The 15589-nt window shown below is 37.6% G+C and overlaps 1 protein-coding gene across 3 annotated transcripts in view; it reads right to left on the bottom strand.

The window, feature by feature from the left end:
- Positions 1–15589, bottom strand: part of BRAF (B-Raf proto-oncogene, serine/threonine kinase) — a 163932-nt gene that overhangs the window by 15699 nt on the left and 132644 nt on the right. For 2 of the 3 annotated variants that reach the window (XM_018046858.1, XM_018046857.1), the window contains exons 14-17: positions 14991–15037; positions 14072–14190; positions 10048–10179; positions 824–958 (exon numbers count right to left, since the gene is read on the bottom strand). In XM_018046858.1, the coding sequence (XP_017902347.1) occupies positions 824–958; positions 10048–10179; positions 14072–14190; positions 14991–15037 (433 nt within the window). Of the gene's footprint in view, positions 1–823; positions 959–8110; positions 8192–10047; positions 10180–14071; positions 14191–14990; positions 15038–15589 lie in introns of those variants that run through there. The other variant, XM_018046859.1, reaches the window with a different exon arrangement.

Raw genomic sequence — 15589 nt, 5'->3', positions numbered from 1 at the left:
TCAACTTGAAAAGAACCTGCGGAAAGTTTCCAAGAGTTAGAGAATGGCAGACAACACCAAGAGCTGCCATCTCTTTTTGCCCCAGGTAAAAATGCCTCTTCAAATAACCTAATATTAGAGGGATGCTTGCAACCTATTTATTTTATTGTCAAGAAGAATAAAAGTAGCAGTACACAAAGTGTAGTCTGTAGAAAACTAATTTTGCACTAACACTAAGATATTATTTGCCTTTTTTACTGTCATTACTTTATAAGTGGAGTTTGCAGAGGCTATATAATGTAAGATATTACAACATAATGAATGCAAAGCAGAGAATCCAGCTGTCTTCTTTTTGCAGCAATTTGTGAGAAAGTATAAAACAAATATCACTTTTCTTTAATTTTTTTTTGTTTGGAAAATACATTTTTTTCATAAAACATTACAGAACATGTAATGGTTTTACTATGTTTAAGTAAATTTATAAACAAATATTTAAAACCTTAGTTTTAATTTCTAAAATGGGAATTACTACCTACAAAAACAAAAGGTCTTTGGGGGTCTTCAATCATTTTTAAGTGTAGAAAATGGTTCTGAGATCAAAACGTTTGAGAACTGCTAGACAAAAGCAAAAGCTTTCTGAATATTTTGTATTGGGATCCTAAGTTACTAGGTTCAACCTTTATAAATCACCTTTAATAATAATGTGTTTACTTATATGAGTCTGCACATAATTGCAAGTAATCCAAATCTGTGAAATACAAACTGTGTGCTCTAAAAAAGTACTTAAAAATCTGCATTAGAATTATCAGTCTGTCCTTTTAGGTAACATAAAGCTTTTCCTTACTTGGGGAAAGAGTGGTCTTTCATCTCTTTTCTTTTTTAGGCACTCTGCCATTAATCTCTTCATGGCTTTTGGACAGTTACTCCGTACCTTACTGAGATCTGGAGACAGATATCCTCGTCCCACCATAAAAATTATCTGGGGAGGAAAAAAAAAAAAAGGCAAATCATATGATCTTGTAAATAAGTGAAAACATTGAAAATTCAACAAGCTGTGCATGTAAGACATGGACTTTTCTGTATGTACATTACACTTATATAAAAAATTAAAAAGCACAATGCCACTAGTATTCAGAGTCTTCTATATCATAGATTACGGGAAATGGCAATCCACTCTAGTATTCTTGCCTGGAAAATCCCATGGACAGAGGAGTCTGGTAGGCTACAGTCCACGGGGTCACAAAGAGTCGGACATGACTGAGTGACTTCACTTCATGGGGAATCAATACTTAATGTGCTGCAAGCTGAAATCTTCATGATCCCATGAGTACTGCAAAGGTCTCCTAACTGCTTCCCACGCTTTCAGTCTTTCCTTATCCAGTCCATTTTCCCACTGATTGGGTAACCATTCTGAAACACAGATCAGATTGTACCTCTTCCATTCAACCAAGAGTTAACCTTTGGTTAACCAAAGTTAATCTGTTAAGCAGTTGTTCTGGCATCTGAACTTTGAACTCTTTTGTTGAGGAAACTCTAATGGGTCATTGAGTTAAACAAGTCTGAGAATCAGAGTCTCCTCCAGAGGTCAGAAGGTGAACTGGGAACTAACATCTTCCGTTTAACAAAGTAAAAAGGTTTATGTTCCCTGCGCGCAGAGATTTGTAATTTTTCTGATTTCTTTCTTTTCTAATTTTCTGACTTGCAGTTCTTTTGAAAGTGGGTAAAGACAGATGTTAGCAGTCTTAAGTCTTAGGGAGAAGAGAGGGATTTTGATCTTAGAGGGAACAAGTTCAATAGGGGTAGACTGGATGCTGGAAAGACTGAAGGCAAAAGAAGAGGACAGCAGAGGAGATGGTTAGACAGTATGACAAGACTCACTGGACGTGAATTTGAGCAAACTCTGGGAGATGGTGAAGGACAGGGGAGCCTGGAGTGCTACAGTCCATGGGGACATGACTTAGCTACTGAAAAACGACAGAGCCTAAGGTGGAAAGAGGCAGTCAGAGATCCTTGGTTTCAGGGCAGAATTGATGAATTTTAGGAACAGTCAAGTTTGATATCCTACTTTATGTTATTTCTGGTTTGGTGCTGTACTAACCTTTATTTAACTACACGCTGATTTGCCTGAGCACCACCAAAGTGAAGTTAGTTTAATTTTGCTTACCTCCTTTCCCATCTTCTCTGTTGTAACTGCTCTTCTCCCACTTCATAACAGGCATATCTTTTACACATATGCAATTTAAATATACTGCATATCACAATGTATTGCGTAAATGACACTGCATTGTGTGACATATTGCAATCACAATATATTGCATATATCCCACTGCGCCAAGGTGTAAAACTGCTCAGGGTACCAAAGGGACACTTTCAGATACTGCTATCTAACTGGACTCTAGGGTAGCAAATTCCTTTGTAAGACAATTGGTTTCTAATTCTTTGCTTTCAGCAAAATCAACTGAATTGCCAGCTAATTATTAAAATAGTTTAACAACAAGTTATTAAATAATTTTTGGTATGCAATAGAAAGTGTAGTGATTTACAGTGTTGTGTCAGATTCTGCTGCTACTGCTGCTAAGGCACTTCAGTCGTGTCTGACTCTGTGTAACCCCATAGACAGCTGTCCACCAGGCTCCCGTTCCTGGGTTCTCCAGGCAAGAACACTGGAGTGGGTTGCCATTTCCTTCTCCAGTGCATTAAAGTGAAAAGGAAAGTGAAGTTGCTCAGTCGTATCCAACTCTTTGCAACTCCGTGGACTGCAGCCTACCAGGCTCCACCATCCATGGGATTTTCCAGGCAAGAGTACTGGAGTGGGTTGCCATTGCCTTCTTCGTGTCAGATTCTAGTTTACAGCAAAGTGATTCAGTTATATATATTCTTTTCCATTACAGGTTATCATAAGATATTCCCTATGTTACACTGTAAGTCCTCATTGTTTACTAGGATTTTATTTTTAACTTAAGCACTTTAAACTTCTTGACTGTTTCAGCCAGAGGAGATATTATGTAGTTTCATTGTTTGATCATTTATGTTTAAGAAACATTTTGTCAGTTCCAATGGCATCTTTCAACCTGTTGAACAGTTCTCAGTTACATTTTATAGAGTTCCTTCTTATTGTTCAAAGAGCAAATTTTTTCCTCGTGAGAGCTCACAAAATCTTCAGTTATGGCCATGTGCTTCTGATCCATGGCTCTGTCTCTTTTCCTTGCACAGACTTAAAAAAAATTGATTGATTTTAATTGGAGGCTAATTACTTTACAATACTGTGGTGGGTTTTGCCATACATTGACACGAATCAGCCATGCATGGTGTACTCGTGTACCACCGTCCTGAACCCTCTCCCCTCCCTCCCCACCCCACCCCTTTGGGTCATCCCAGTGCACTGGCTTTGAGTGCCCTGCTCCATGAATTGAACTTGCACTGGTCATTGATTTTACACATGGTAATACACATTTCAACGCTCTTCTCTCAAATCATCCCACCCTTGCCTTCTCCCACAGAGTCCAAAAGTCTGTTCTTTATATTTGTGTCTCTTTTGCTGTCTTGCATATAAGGTCATCATTACCATCTTTCTAAATTCTATATATATGCATTAATATACTATATTGACGTTTCTCTTTCTGACTTACTTCACTCTGTATAGTAGGCTCCAGTTTCATCCACCTCATGAGAACTTACTCAAATGCATTCTTTTTAACCGCTGAGTAATATTCCATCGTGTATATGTATCACAAGTTCGTTATCCATTTGTCTGCCGAAGGACATCTAGGTTGCTTCCATGTCCTGGCTATTATAAACAGTGCTGTGATGAACATTGGGGTACATGCGTCTCTTTCAATTCTGGTTTCCTTGGTGTGCATGCCCAGCAGTGGGATTGCTGGGTCGTACGGCAGTTCTATTTCCAGTTTTTTAAGGAATCACCCTTCTGTTCTCCATAGTGGCTGTACTAGTTTGCATTCCCACCAACAGTGTAAGAGGGTTCCCTTTTCTCCACACCCTCTCCAGCATTTATTGTTTGTAGGCTTTTTGACAGCAGCCATTCTGACTGGCGTGAAATGGTACCTCATTGTGGTTTTGATTTGCATTTCTCTGATAATGAGTGATGCTGAGCATTTTTTGTGTTTGTTAGCCATGGCTTTGTCTTAACTGACATTAATTAACTTCTGTTTTTTAATAAAGCAAAGAAGAAAATTCAATAGAAGCAATAAGTAGGTCAAGCAATATAATCTGTGTGAAAGTTGACAAGTCTTGTTATTTTGGGGACTTGTGAAATAGTTTAAGATGGTTTTATGTGATCAACTTGTAGAATAGAGACATATTTTCTTATGTTTTCTTTTGAAAATTAAATTCAACTTTTAGAGTATTTTAGTGAAATAAAATTGGTTTTATAAAGATAGAATTTTCAATTTTAATGACTCTTCTCCAAATAAATAACTTGCTATTACTTTTAGTTTAATAAAACTATAGTATTTCTATGCATATATTTATATATTTTGAAGAAGGAAATGGCAATCCACTCCAGTGTCCCTGCCTGGGAAATGCCATGGACAGAGAAGCCTGCCACATGAGAGCCCATGGGACTGCAAGAACTGGATGCGACTTGGCGGCTAAACCATAACCACAGAAAGAGCTCGAATAACCAGTGACACAGTTGTGGTGAAGAATTAATCTTGCCCACAGGGAGGGCTGGCTCCTAGAAGACCTTGGTTCAGTCCCTGCATTGGGAAGATCCCCTCTAGGCACCAGCACCACCTGGAAGGTAATCTCTGAGCCCTGGAATGTTCTGCCTGGTAAGAGTGCCTTTGTTTACCTGGGAGTCTAAGATCATGTCAGACAGTCGTATTCTATCATTGTGATTTACTGAGAGGGCTTTGGCAACCCATTCCAGTATTCTTGCTTGGAGAATCCCAGGGATGGAGGAGCCTGGTAGGCTGCCATATACGAGGTCGCAGAGTTGGACACGACTGAAGAGACTTAGCAGTAGCAGCAGCAGAGAGCGCTTTAAGTTATATGGTATCAGTTTGACCTCTGTAGGGGCTAAACTAAGGTGGCCAACTGTATCTATGTGACTGAGGCCTGAGAATAACTCTGGCCTCCAAGACTCCAGCAAGTTTCCCTGCTGGCAATACTTTCTGCATGCTGTCACACGTGGCTGCCAGAACTTAGTACTGGCCACAGCTGCACTGGAAGAGGACAACTGGAAGCTCCATATATGGCACTCTCCTGGATTCTGCCCTATGTGCCTCTTCCTGTGGCTCATTTTAACCTGTATCCCTTTGTTTTAATAAACCATCATGTGAGTATTAACAATTTCCAGTGAGTTCTGTAAGACTTAATGAGTTACTGAACTTGAAGGTAGTCTGCTGAGCTCTGCATACAGCTGGAACAAAACTTCTGACTTTCCCATACTATTAATATTTATTTGAACAATATTTCTCAGCACTTCTTTAAAAATAAAACTAGAAAAATGACTGATGCTAAGTCCCCACTTATTCTAGCAAAAGTCTTATTTTTCACAAATATATAGATGAAGAGAAAATAAAATCCCATGTTGTTCATTAAAATACACATTTCCAATAAAATTTTACCTGTTTCTATTTATCAAAACCTGTATGTTATTTTCATCAGGTATATATTAATAATTGTTAATAGATAATTTGGAATTTAAAAAGTTAACAGAGCTTAAGGTCACTGGCAACTTTTTTTTTAAACTCTAAATTAAAATCCATATTTTTTGTTGCAGAGATATAATTTGAGTGATCAATAAGAGGTTTTAAAGCATAAAAATGTTACGTTAGGAAAAAAATTCACTGGGGAAAGAAAAATACAAATATTCAATAGTTTAAAGGCAAAAAAAGAGCCAGGTAAAACTTGCAGAAAATTTTAAATATATAATATTCATTCATACCTGTTTTGTGTGTGTGTGTGTGTGTGTGTGTGTGTGTGTGTGTGTGTGTGTGTGTATATATAAAACACATATTTTGGCTGCATTGTGCAGATCTTAGTTCCTCAACCAGGGATAGAACCTGTGTCCCCTGCAGTGGGAGCACAGAGTTTTAACCACTGGATGGCCATGAAGTTCTGAAACTTATAAAAATTAATGAAGAGGTTTTATATTTTTTAAACAAGTAATGATGGTAAGTATCAAAATAAAGTATGACTTAGATTTTAATTGGTATATTTAAGAGTTATATAATTGCATTTTTTGGAAATGTCAATATAATACACTGAAAATTACATTCTTTGCAATGATTTAAACTTTTAAGGGAAGGTCTTTCCTGGATTTAATTCATGGATAGGAAATTAAACTGGCACTTATACTACAAAATCAACAGCTCGGTTTGAGATTCTGGGACTGGTTACTTTCATCCTCAGTCTACACGTCTATACTTGCACTCCTGGTATCCCTGCCCTCCACTCACTCCTGTTTTGTTGGAGCACACATCTGCTCATCCTCCACATCACTTCCTGCACTGCCTCAACAGAACTGTGAACTCCCCTGAGAGCACAGCCTACGTTTTACTCATCTTTGTATCACTCTAAATCCCATATAGTAGGTATCACAAATTTTTAATTAAAATAGTTTGCATGTTGATAACTTATTGGCTTCCCTGGAGACTCAGTGGTAAAGAGTCCACCTGCCAATTCAGGAGACTTAGGTTTGATCTCTGGGTCGCGAAGATCCCCTGGAGAAGGAGATGGCAACCCACTCCAGTATCCTTGCCTGGGAAATCCCATGGACAGAGGAGACTGGCAGGCTATAGTCCATGGGGTCACAAGAGTTGGACATAATTTAGCAACTAAACAACAACAACAAGAATATACTTGTTACCATTCCCTGGTAATTGTCACTTCCTGTCTCCTTTAGATCTTGCAGCTTAGAACCCAGCCATCATACTGTGAGAAAGTCCAAGGTTCCTGTGAAAAAGTCCTCACAGAAAGACCTATGTTGAGAAGAACTGAGGCCCCAGCCCTTGGCCATGACTAAGCTTCCGGCTGACAGCTAACTGGTTAACTGGCTATACCTTCTCATGTATGCAAATGAGCTATTTTGGAAGTAGATACTTCACCAGCCAGTGAACTGACCACAGCCAATACCATATGAAACAGAGATAAACCTTCCACACTGAGAAACCCACACTGCAGATTTATCGTTTAAGTCACTACATTTTAGGTGGTTGGTTATACAGCAATAATAACTGGAATTCGTGTGAAATATAAACATTATGTTATTTTCTTCTAAGATGACACAGCACTTCTGCTTCAAGGGAAAAAAAAGTCACTATACCTAGCTTAACTGAGCACATTATTAATCCCAATTTAGTAATGAAGCTACACTGCAAGAGGTTAAGAACAGGGTGACTAGACAGCAAAACAGAATGATGAAGAGAGGGGAAAGGACAAAGCAATTTCTTAGGCTTTTGGCACTCGGGTAAGTGAAATAAAAAGGCATGCTATTCAGCAAAGTCACATAGGGATGGTCATTCCTCAAGGAGTTAAGAGGCCTGTTTAGGAAAGAATCCGATCTTTGTTAACTTTAAGGAATTCTTTAGTTCAAGCTTTTATTTTTAATAATTGGGAAAAAAAAAAAAAGATACCTAGAGGTACAGTGGCCAGGTCATGCAGGTTGCGAGTCCAACATCTGCCATCACATCAGGCTGTTTGACCAGTCCTATCTTGAATTTACAGGCAAAACCTGCCACCTCAGACTTCTGAGGGGTGAGAATATGGGAGGATGGGCCTATATTACACAGTAAAGAAGCAGCTGTACCATCTCCCATGAAAAAAATAAAGATTACTCCTAGATTTTCAAACAGAAGTCCAATCTGAGAGCCATGGAAATTAAAGTATGAGAAAGACAGAAAGAAAAATCAAATCAAGGAGATGGATGGAACACTACCTGGGGTTACTTCACTGAGGATGACTAGAGTTTCTAATTCAAAAGAGGAAGTTCCGTGAAAAGGGCCACTGAAAGAACAGACTAGGAAGTCATGAAGTAGAATGGGGATGGTGGGAAGAGAACACAGTTCTTTCATATCCTTTCTCTTCATCAAACACTTGGTTTCAGGCTGGCAAATTCCAGAAGGCTCTAACTGTACTACCAGAAAGAATTAACTAGTAAAGGCCTTACCCTTCTGTTGGTCACTCACTTCTCTCATGGGAAGTAAGCCCTTGCACAGCATTTATTACACTCCCATGGAGGACAAAGCACCTAAAATGCCAAGAAGTGGATGAGTGCAGAACTCTGGGATGCTTTTTCCATATTTTGGAGACACTGCTACTTATTTCCATAATATAACTTTATTATTTTATTAAAACAAACTTATTCACTGACAAACGGATTTCATCCAGATCTTAGGTTCATAATTTTTTAAATTATTTTTTGTCTCTATGATAAATCAACTGAAACTAAACTAAAATTCCCTCATAATTCATCTAGAAGAACAGTATGGCTAGGAAAACTGAACATGGCACAGGGTATTATGCTGGATGGTTGAGTTAATAAGACCGTAAGAGGCAGAGCACATGAAGCTGGTAAATTAGAGGCAATCTTGCTCCTCAGAATGCCATCATCGAATCAATCATCTCAGTGATCTAGGATCTGTCACAAGGACAGTAAGTGCAATGTTTCAGTTATGCTCTTTAGCTTCTATTTTAGCCCACTCTGAATCTAAGTTTCATGGAGGCTTAAAAGAATCAGGTCATCAGAAGCCAGGTCATAGATTTCTTTTTAACACTTAGAGCTATAATTCAACATTTTAAAGCTATGAAGTAGTTAGAAAGACCAAACAACAATTAAAAAATTTAAGTTTTAGATCAACTTAGGTGGAAATGTAGCCAATTAAAAAAATCCTCAAGATAGAGAATCAAGGCCATTGTTGAGTTAGGGTCATATGGTGATTCAATAAGTACACACAAGCATATGACAACTTAGATTAATTCTCTGATATTACATGATAGTTAAAAATTCTTAGTGAGAAAGCTACCCAGTATCTTTAGAAAGCTTCAGATATTTACCAAAAAGATTGACAGTTGAACTGCTGACCAAAAAACTACTAAAGGAAGCATTATACATTAAAAACTATCATTTCAGTAGGCTGGGAGGTTATGATCAAACACATACAACATTCATACTTTTAAAAAGACTCTCTACACTGGTGACTCTCCGTGTGTATCAGAAACGCCCAGCAAACCCATTAAAATGCTGATGCCTGGACCCCACCCCACCGAATCAGCATCTGCTCCAGCATCTTCATTTTTAAAACAAATTATCCCAGTGATTCACATCAAATCACAGTATAATGTATAAATACTATTTTAATCCCTATTTATAAGGTCAACTATTGTTCTCTAATATATTAACAGTGTAACTGCTGCAATCTCTCTCCACACACACATACTCTTTTAAAATGTTGAGGTATATGAGGTAATTTCAGTAAAGAAAATTCATTTTTCTTGGCCAATGTTAAAAGCCTAGGTGAATTTAACACGGCTGGGATCAAAACGACAAAGAGCTGAACAAGGCTATGCTGACACTTTGGAAGACAAGGAAGAGAGACCAGGAGCTTAGGAAGAGACAAGCAAAAAATGCCCTCCTATTTGAATTTCTTATCACAGAAAAATGAAACCACGATTTAACAGTCCTTTCATTTATCTAGCTTTAAAAATCCAAAAAATAGGGAGAAATCTTAGCAATTTTAAAAGGACTTGGTATCAAGAAGTTCACAGCTGAGTGCCTGCTCAGACCTGACTGCACAATCTAGAAGGCCTAAGCCCAGATGCTACAGTACTGGGCCGCGGTCACGAGGCAGGAGCCAGATCCAGCACTGTGTCTAGTCAGGAGAGCAGGAGGTGCATCCCACTACAACCCTGAAGTGTGGTATTTCAAGCAAAGGTCTTACATGCTGCTATTACTGTCAAAAGTACTGAACAAAAGGTTCTAAACCTGGAACCAAGATCAAGAGTTCTACCCTTCATGCTTACCCGGGATCTAAGACTTCTTTGCTACAATGAATTGGAGCCTCTCGACAAATAATAAATGAACCCCAAGAAATGGTGAATATTTACCTGGTCCCTGTTGTTGATATTTGAATAAGGTAACTGTCCGGTCATCAATTCATACAGAACAATCCCAAATGCATATACATCTGACTGAAAGCTATATGGGTTTTTATCTTGCATTCTGATTACTTCTGGTGCCTGGTAGAACATAAAAAGAAAAATATTCTTGTTTATTATTCACATCAACCAAATAACGACTGAAAACCAAACTACTATAATTCTCAGAACAATGTTTTTATCATTAAATAACCAGAATAATGTTTTTATCATTAAATAACCTATGGAAAATATGTAATCAATTCTCTTATTTATGGCCAAAGAAAGAAAACTGATTATCAAAGATAAACAAAAAATAAATGCTCTGTAAACTCTGAGAGAAGTAGTACTGAGATTCCATATACATTATTAAGATTAAAAAAATTTTAACAGCTGCCCTCTTTCTACACAAAATACCATTACTGCCATTTGAATTTTTCCCATTACTTATCCTATTAAGAGTGAGTTCCCACTTTCCATTACTGACTCAGGAAAGAAACCCTAGACCTGTCATTATGAGATATCTGGAAGTAGCACAACCACTATGGTAATCACCTGAGAATTTAAGTTTTCCCATTGGTACAAATGAATTTCCTCATCTCAGTACACCTTAGACAATCATGGTAAAATTTCAAGACTGATACATTCAAATGCCTTTCCTGTCTCCAAAAGCAGTATAATTATGCCATGGATGCTTTATTAATAAAACCAACAGACAGTACGTAGATTTAGTAGAAAATGGTATAAAGATTCTTTTGGCTGCTGCTTCTTGGGCAAAGATACAGACCTAATCATATTTGCTATATTTTTACACATTTCAGTTACTATAGTCTACAACTAGATTCCTTATTAGCCATTTACATGTAAATATAATAGATGGGTGATTAAATATTGGCTTTAAAGAGTTCCTTCACCTTGCATCTTCTGTTTCACTGGGAAGAAATCAGAGAAAAACAGGGTAACAAGACTTTGTGAAAACAAGAGTCTGATACCAAAACCAGGACGAGCTGCAAAAATGGCACAAAGAGCTGGAACAAGATTCCCAGTTAGTGGTCAGGGTAAGGCAGGACAGACTATCTTACAAGGAGTGACAGCACTCTTCAGTCTTACCTGCAAAACAGAATCACCTATGTAGCCTTTCACCTCTGAACATCCAGCTCAGTAATACACCATCAGAGTCTAGGGATGGGAACAGCTTCAACTGCTAGTTTTTAATAGCTCCCCAGATGACTTTAATGCCCACCAAGGTTGAGAAGTGAAGTGAAGTTGCTCAGTCGTGTCCGACTCTTTGCGACCCCATGGACTGTAGCCTACTAGGCTCCTCCTCCATGGGATTCTCCAGGCAAGAGTTCTGGAGTGGGTTGCCATTTCCTTCTCCAGGGGATCTTCCCGACCCAGGAATCAAACCCGGGTCTCCCGCATTCCAGGCAAACGCTTTAACCTCTGAGCCACCAGGGGAAAGATGTATGGGAGACCCAGATGCGAGTCAAGGATGGGGTGGGGTGGGGGTGTGGTGAAGGTTACATCTACTTGGTTTTGTCATGTATTGTCTTGGTAACTGTTCTTGGTAGTACAGTGCAAAATAAACCCCACACAACTGTGATGTAATGAACAAGCCAGATTATTAAGAGGCTAGTTATGATACAGACATAATTTTCAAAGCCAGGATGCAATTTCTGCGAGGAACAGTTGAAGAACTGCCTGCTTGAAATTTAGTTTTACTTCACTGCTGTTGGTAGATGGTTTGATGAAAAGTCATATGTGATCTATTTATAAGAAATGCATGATTTATCCTCAATTAAATTAGTAACATAAAGATTTTCACAAAAGGTTTTCTTATTTAAGATATAAATAAAGATTGAGAATACCACTGTAAATAATTCAGGGACTTACCTAACCTTTGGTTCTGACCAAGTTCTTCTCTCCTAGTCTATGGATGTTCCTGTTTATGAAGGCAGGATCAACTCCAAAGGATTTTACTCAACAATTAAGTGTACTATTGACTAATCTTTCGTCTTAAAACTCAGCTTGGTGGAATAAAGGATGAACCCATGTATTAACAAACAAGATATTAAAAGAAAATATAAAACAACGTATAATAGTCTATAAACTGTATAATCTAAGGTTTTTGGAAAAGGACAAACCTGGAGACTTGACTGAGGCTAACTTTCCCACACTAGTTAAACACACCTTTAAAACATGTATCAACTGTTTCTTTATAATTGTAGATTTTGCAATTTCACCCTCTCCCAGGATACACTGTTATCTTTGTTACAAGGTGTATGCCTTAAAGGTGTCTGAGATCCAGATTACAATGATTAATTCGTTTGCTTATAATTATATATTAAAAGACAATATATTAAAGAAAAATATACCTAGCTCTAATTACTAAATCCCAGAAAAGGCATTCAAAATCCATTAGTTCAACCCAGTGTTAAAGATGGAAAGACTTGGAGGAGGTCAAGAAACAGGCAGGTTAAGAGTCAAAAGTACAAGAGTACAGACCTCCGGACTCCAAGTCCAATGCCAACTCCCTTCTACCTTGCCACTTACTCTAATGCCAGTTATTATAAGAAATCATAGCCAAATTTAACCTCAGGCTTATCATGACTAATTCAGAATCCTCTTCTTAGAACTGCTACAGGTAAGTTCAGGGAATTCAGGCAAATGTGGCTTTGAAAGCCCTTGCAGTTTTGCTTTTTCCAACAGGTGTCCCAAAGTTTTACTGCAGATTCAGTTATTTAAAACTTAAAACTGCACTAACAGTTTTGGAACATCCTGTATTCAACTTGGAGCACAGGTTCTCCAACTTTTTGGTCTCAGGATTTTTCAGTCTTAAAAATTACGGAGGACCCCAAGAAGCGTCTGTTTATGTGGATTATACCTACGGATATTGAGCATATTAAAACTTAACTGAGGAACTATTAAAATATTTGTTAAATTATAAAACAACCATTAGCTGTTAAGACAAATTACTTTTTAAAAAAAATGAAAACTAGATTTTTAAAAACAAAGCTTTGTGAGAAGAATACTGCAATATTTTTTCCTTGCCATGCCACAAGGTATGCAGGATCTTGGTTCCCCCACCAGGGACTGAACCTGTAACCCCTGGAGTAGAAGCATGGAGCCTTAACCACTGGACTGCCAGGGAAATCCCTGTAGTTCTTTTTGACTGGTTTAACAGCAGCCAGCTATGGTCACTTATTCACTTATGCATTCAATCTGTTGTGATGTGTTGAACAGTATGAAGAAAAAGCTAGTCTCACACAGGATGACCTTGGGAAAACTTAAAGGGTCTTAAGGACCCTCCTGAGAAGAGCTGGCTTAAGAAAAGCCCTATGACTGCCCCTTTCACAGCATGCTGAAAGGAACTGAACAGAAGTTTTAGTTCCCTCTTCTTATAATTTTTCTCTCTTCTTTTCCACAAAGCAGAAATAGGAATAAAGAAAGAACAAGGAGCTATGCAGGGCACACTAGGCTGACAGTGTTAAAAATCTACCTTTCATTTTTCTTTTTCTTTTCCCAGCTGCCCATAATTATACAGTTCTTTCTAGTCTAAAGAAAGTAACTTTCCAATTTAGGTTTAAAAAAGATTGTGAAACAGTCTCTTGTTCTTAAAAGGAGTAGTTCTTTTATTGAAACCTTAATAATGGCTACAGATCACACCTACTTTTAAATTGCACACTTGTTTTTTTTTTTGAAACAGTATACACAGAACATTCTAAACACAAAATATTTTAGAGAGACAATTCTGAATAAAACTTAAGCAGTGCTTATAAAAGATACATTCCTTTAAGATATACTGAAGCTGGTTCCATAATATTCTTCCTAAAGATAAAATTAAAATCTATTTATAACAAAATAAGATCAACATTGGTTTTTGTGTATACTGAGAACTATGAGAACACTATAGTTGAAATCTTCAATGACTTTCTAATAACAGCATCTCAGGGGCCAAAAATTTAATTAATGGAGAAATAGCCTCAATTCTTACCATCCACAAAATGGATCCAGACAACTGTTCAAACTGATGGGACCCACTCCATCGAGATTTCACTGTGGCTAGACCAAAATCACCTATTTTTACTGTGAGGTCTTCATGAAGAAAAATATCTGAGGTGTGGTAAGTAAAGGAAAACAACAGGTCTCATTTTCCTATCAAAGCAAGCATTATGAAGATTTTAGGTATGAGATATAATTTCCACAATTCTTTATTATGATATTCTTTAAAAGGAAGTATAGTACTTCACATTTCCTTTTAAAGTTAATAAGTATGCTTTAAAAATAGTGTTATTTGAACTGTATGACCTGCTTTTAGGATTTTTGGTGCCTCAAACATGGTAAGATGAGGTAAGCTGTTTTCCTAAGTTTGTGGGAGACCTTGAGACTTCCCCATCAGATTTTAGTAAAAGAGGCCCAAATATCCTTCTGGCACTGCTAGGAAGGCTATAAAGCTCATCACTAGCATTGAGGCACCTGGCAGATCGGATCTGAATCTGGGCTTATGGAGGAAGAAGAAACGTTATGTTTGCCTCACCTCATTGTTATATAATATAGAGCCGTCAATTACATCTCAGCGACCACCGAACAAGGTCAGGGCTCTGAAAGAAGCTAGTAGACAGCTACAAAACTATGCATGTTATAGTGCTTACAGGACATAAACAAGCAATCACAGTCCTACCATCGTAAGGACTTAACAGATTTTTTTTTTTGCAATGGTTAGCTGTTCAAAAACCAAAAGCAGGTTGTAGTATCGTGTACTACTACCCTCTTGTGCAAACCCATTTATTGATTTCCTTTACAGTGTATTGTTGAACTCAGCGTGAAAACTGGTTTTACATAATGTGAAGATAAAATGCAGGAGAAAAGGTCAGGATGTTTTCAAACTTCGCAGACAAGTTCAGGAAGGATACTATTACTCTTGAGGTCTCTGTGGATGATTGACTTGGCGTGTAAGTAACTGAAAAACAAAACATCATTTTAACCTGAGGAGGGCTAAGGACTCTGCCTCAGTATCTATAGAACACATTTAGGGGTGTAAACAAAGATTTATTTAGATTCATGACACAACTGCAAACTGCACATTGTGATAATCCCTTTATAGAAGCAACAGTAAAATAGACTGCAAGTGAGCTGAGGATTTTAGGAACACATTACTATTATGGCACAACCAAAATCTTTTTTTCTATTGAGTGACTTTGCTTTATCTTTTACTATTTACCAATACAAACCTTCTACTCCAGTCACGCCTATTTACCCAGGTCCTTTAAGTATACCTTGGTATTTAATCCCATCTCTGTGATCAATGCTCCCACACCAAATTAGCTTTCATTCTGTTCTCCACTGAATGAGACTTATTCCTTAACACTGAATATACGTTTTGACTCCTAAGTGCCGTTTTCCCAAGACTCAACCATAAATGAAGTGATCTTTCCCCTGTTCAGTTATTACTGTGTGATTCATGTTTTTTTTTTTTCACCTATGTTCACTTTCTATTCAGAATATAAACTCC

The sequence above is a fragment of the Capra hircus genome, chromosome 4 (assembly GCF_001704415.2).
Source record: "Capra hircus breed San Clemente chromosome 4, ASM170441v1, whole genome shotgun sequence".
Taxonomy (NCBI): Eukaryota; Metazoa; Chordata; class Mammalia; order Artiodactyla; family Bovidae; genus Capra; species Capra hircus.
This window is presented reverse-complemented; position numbering and strand designations above follow the sequence as displayed.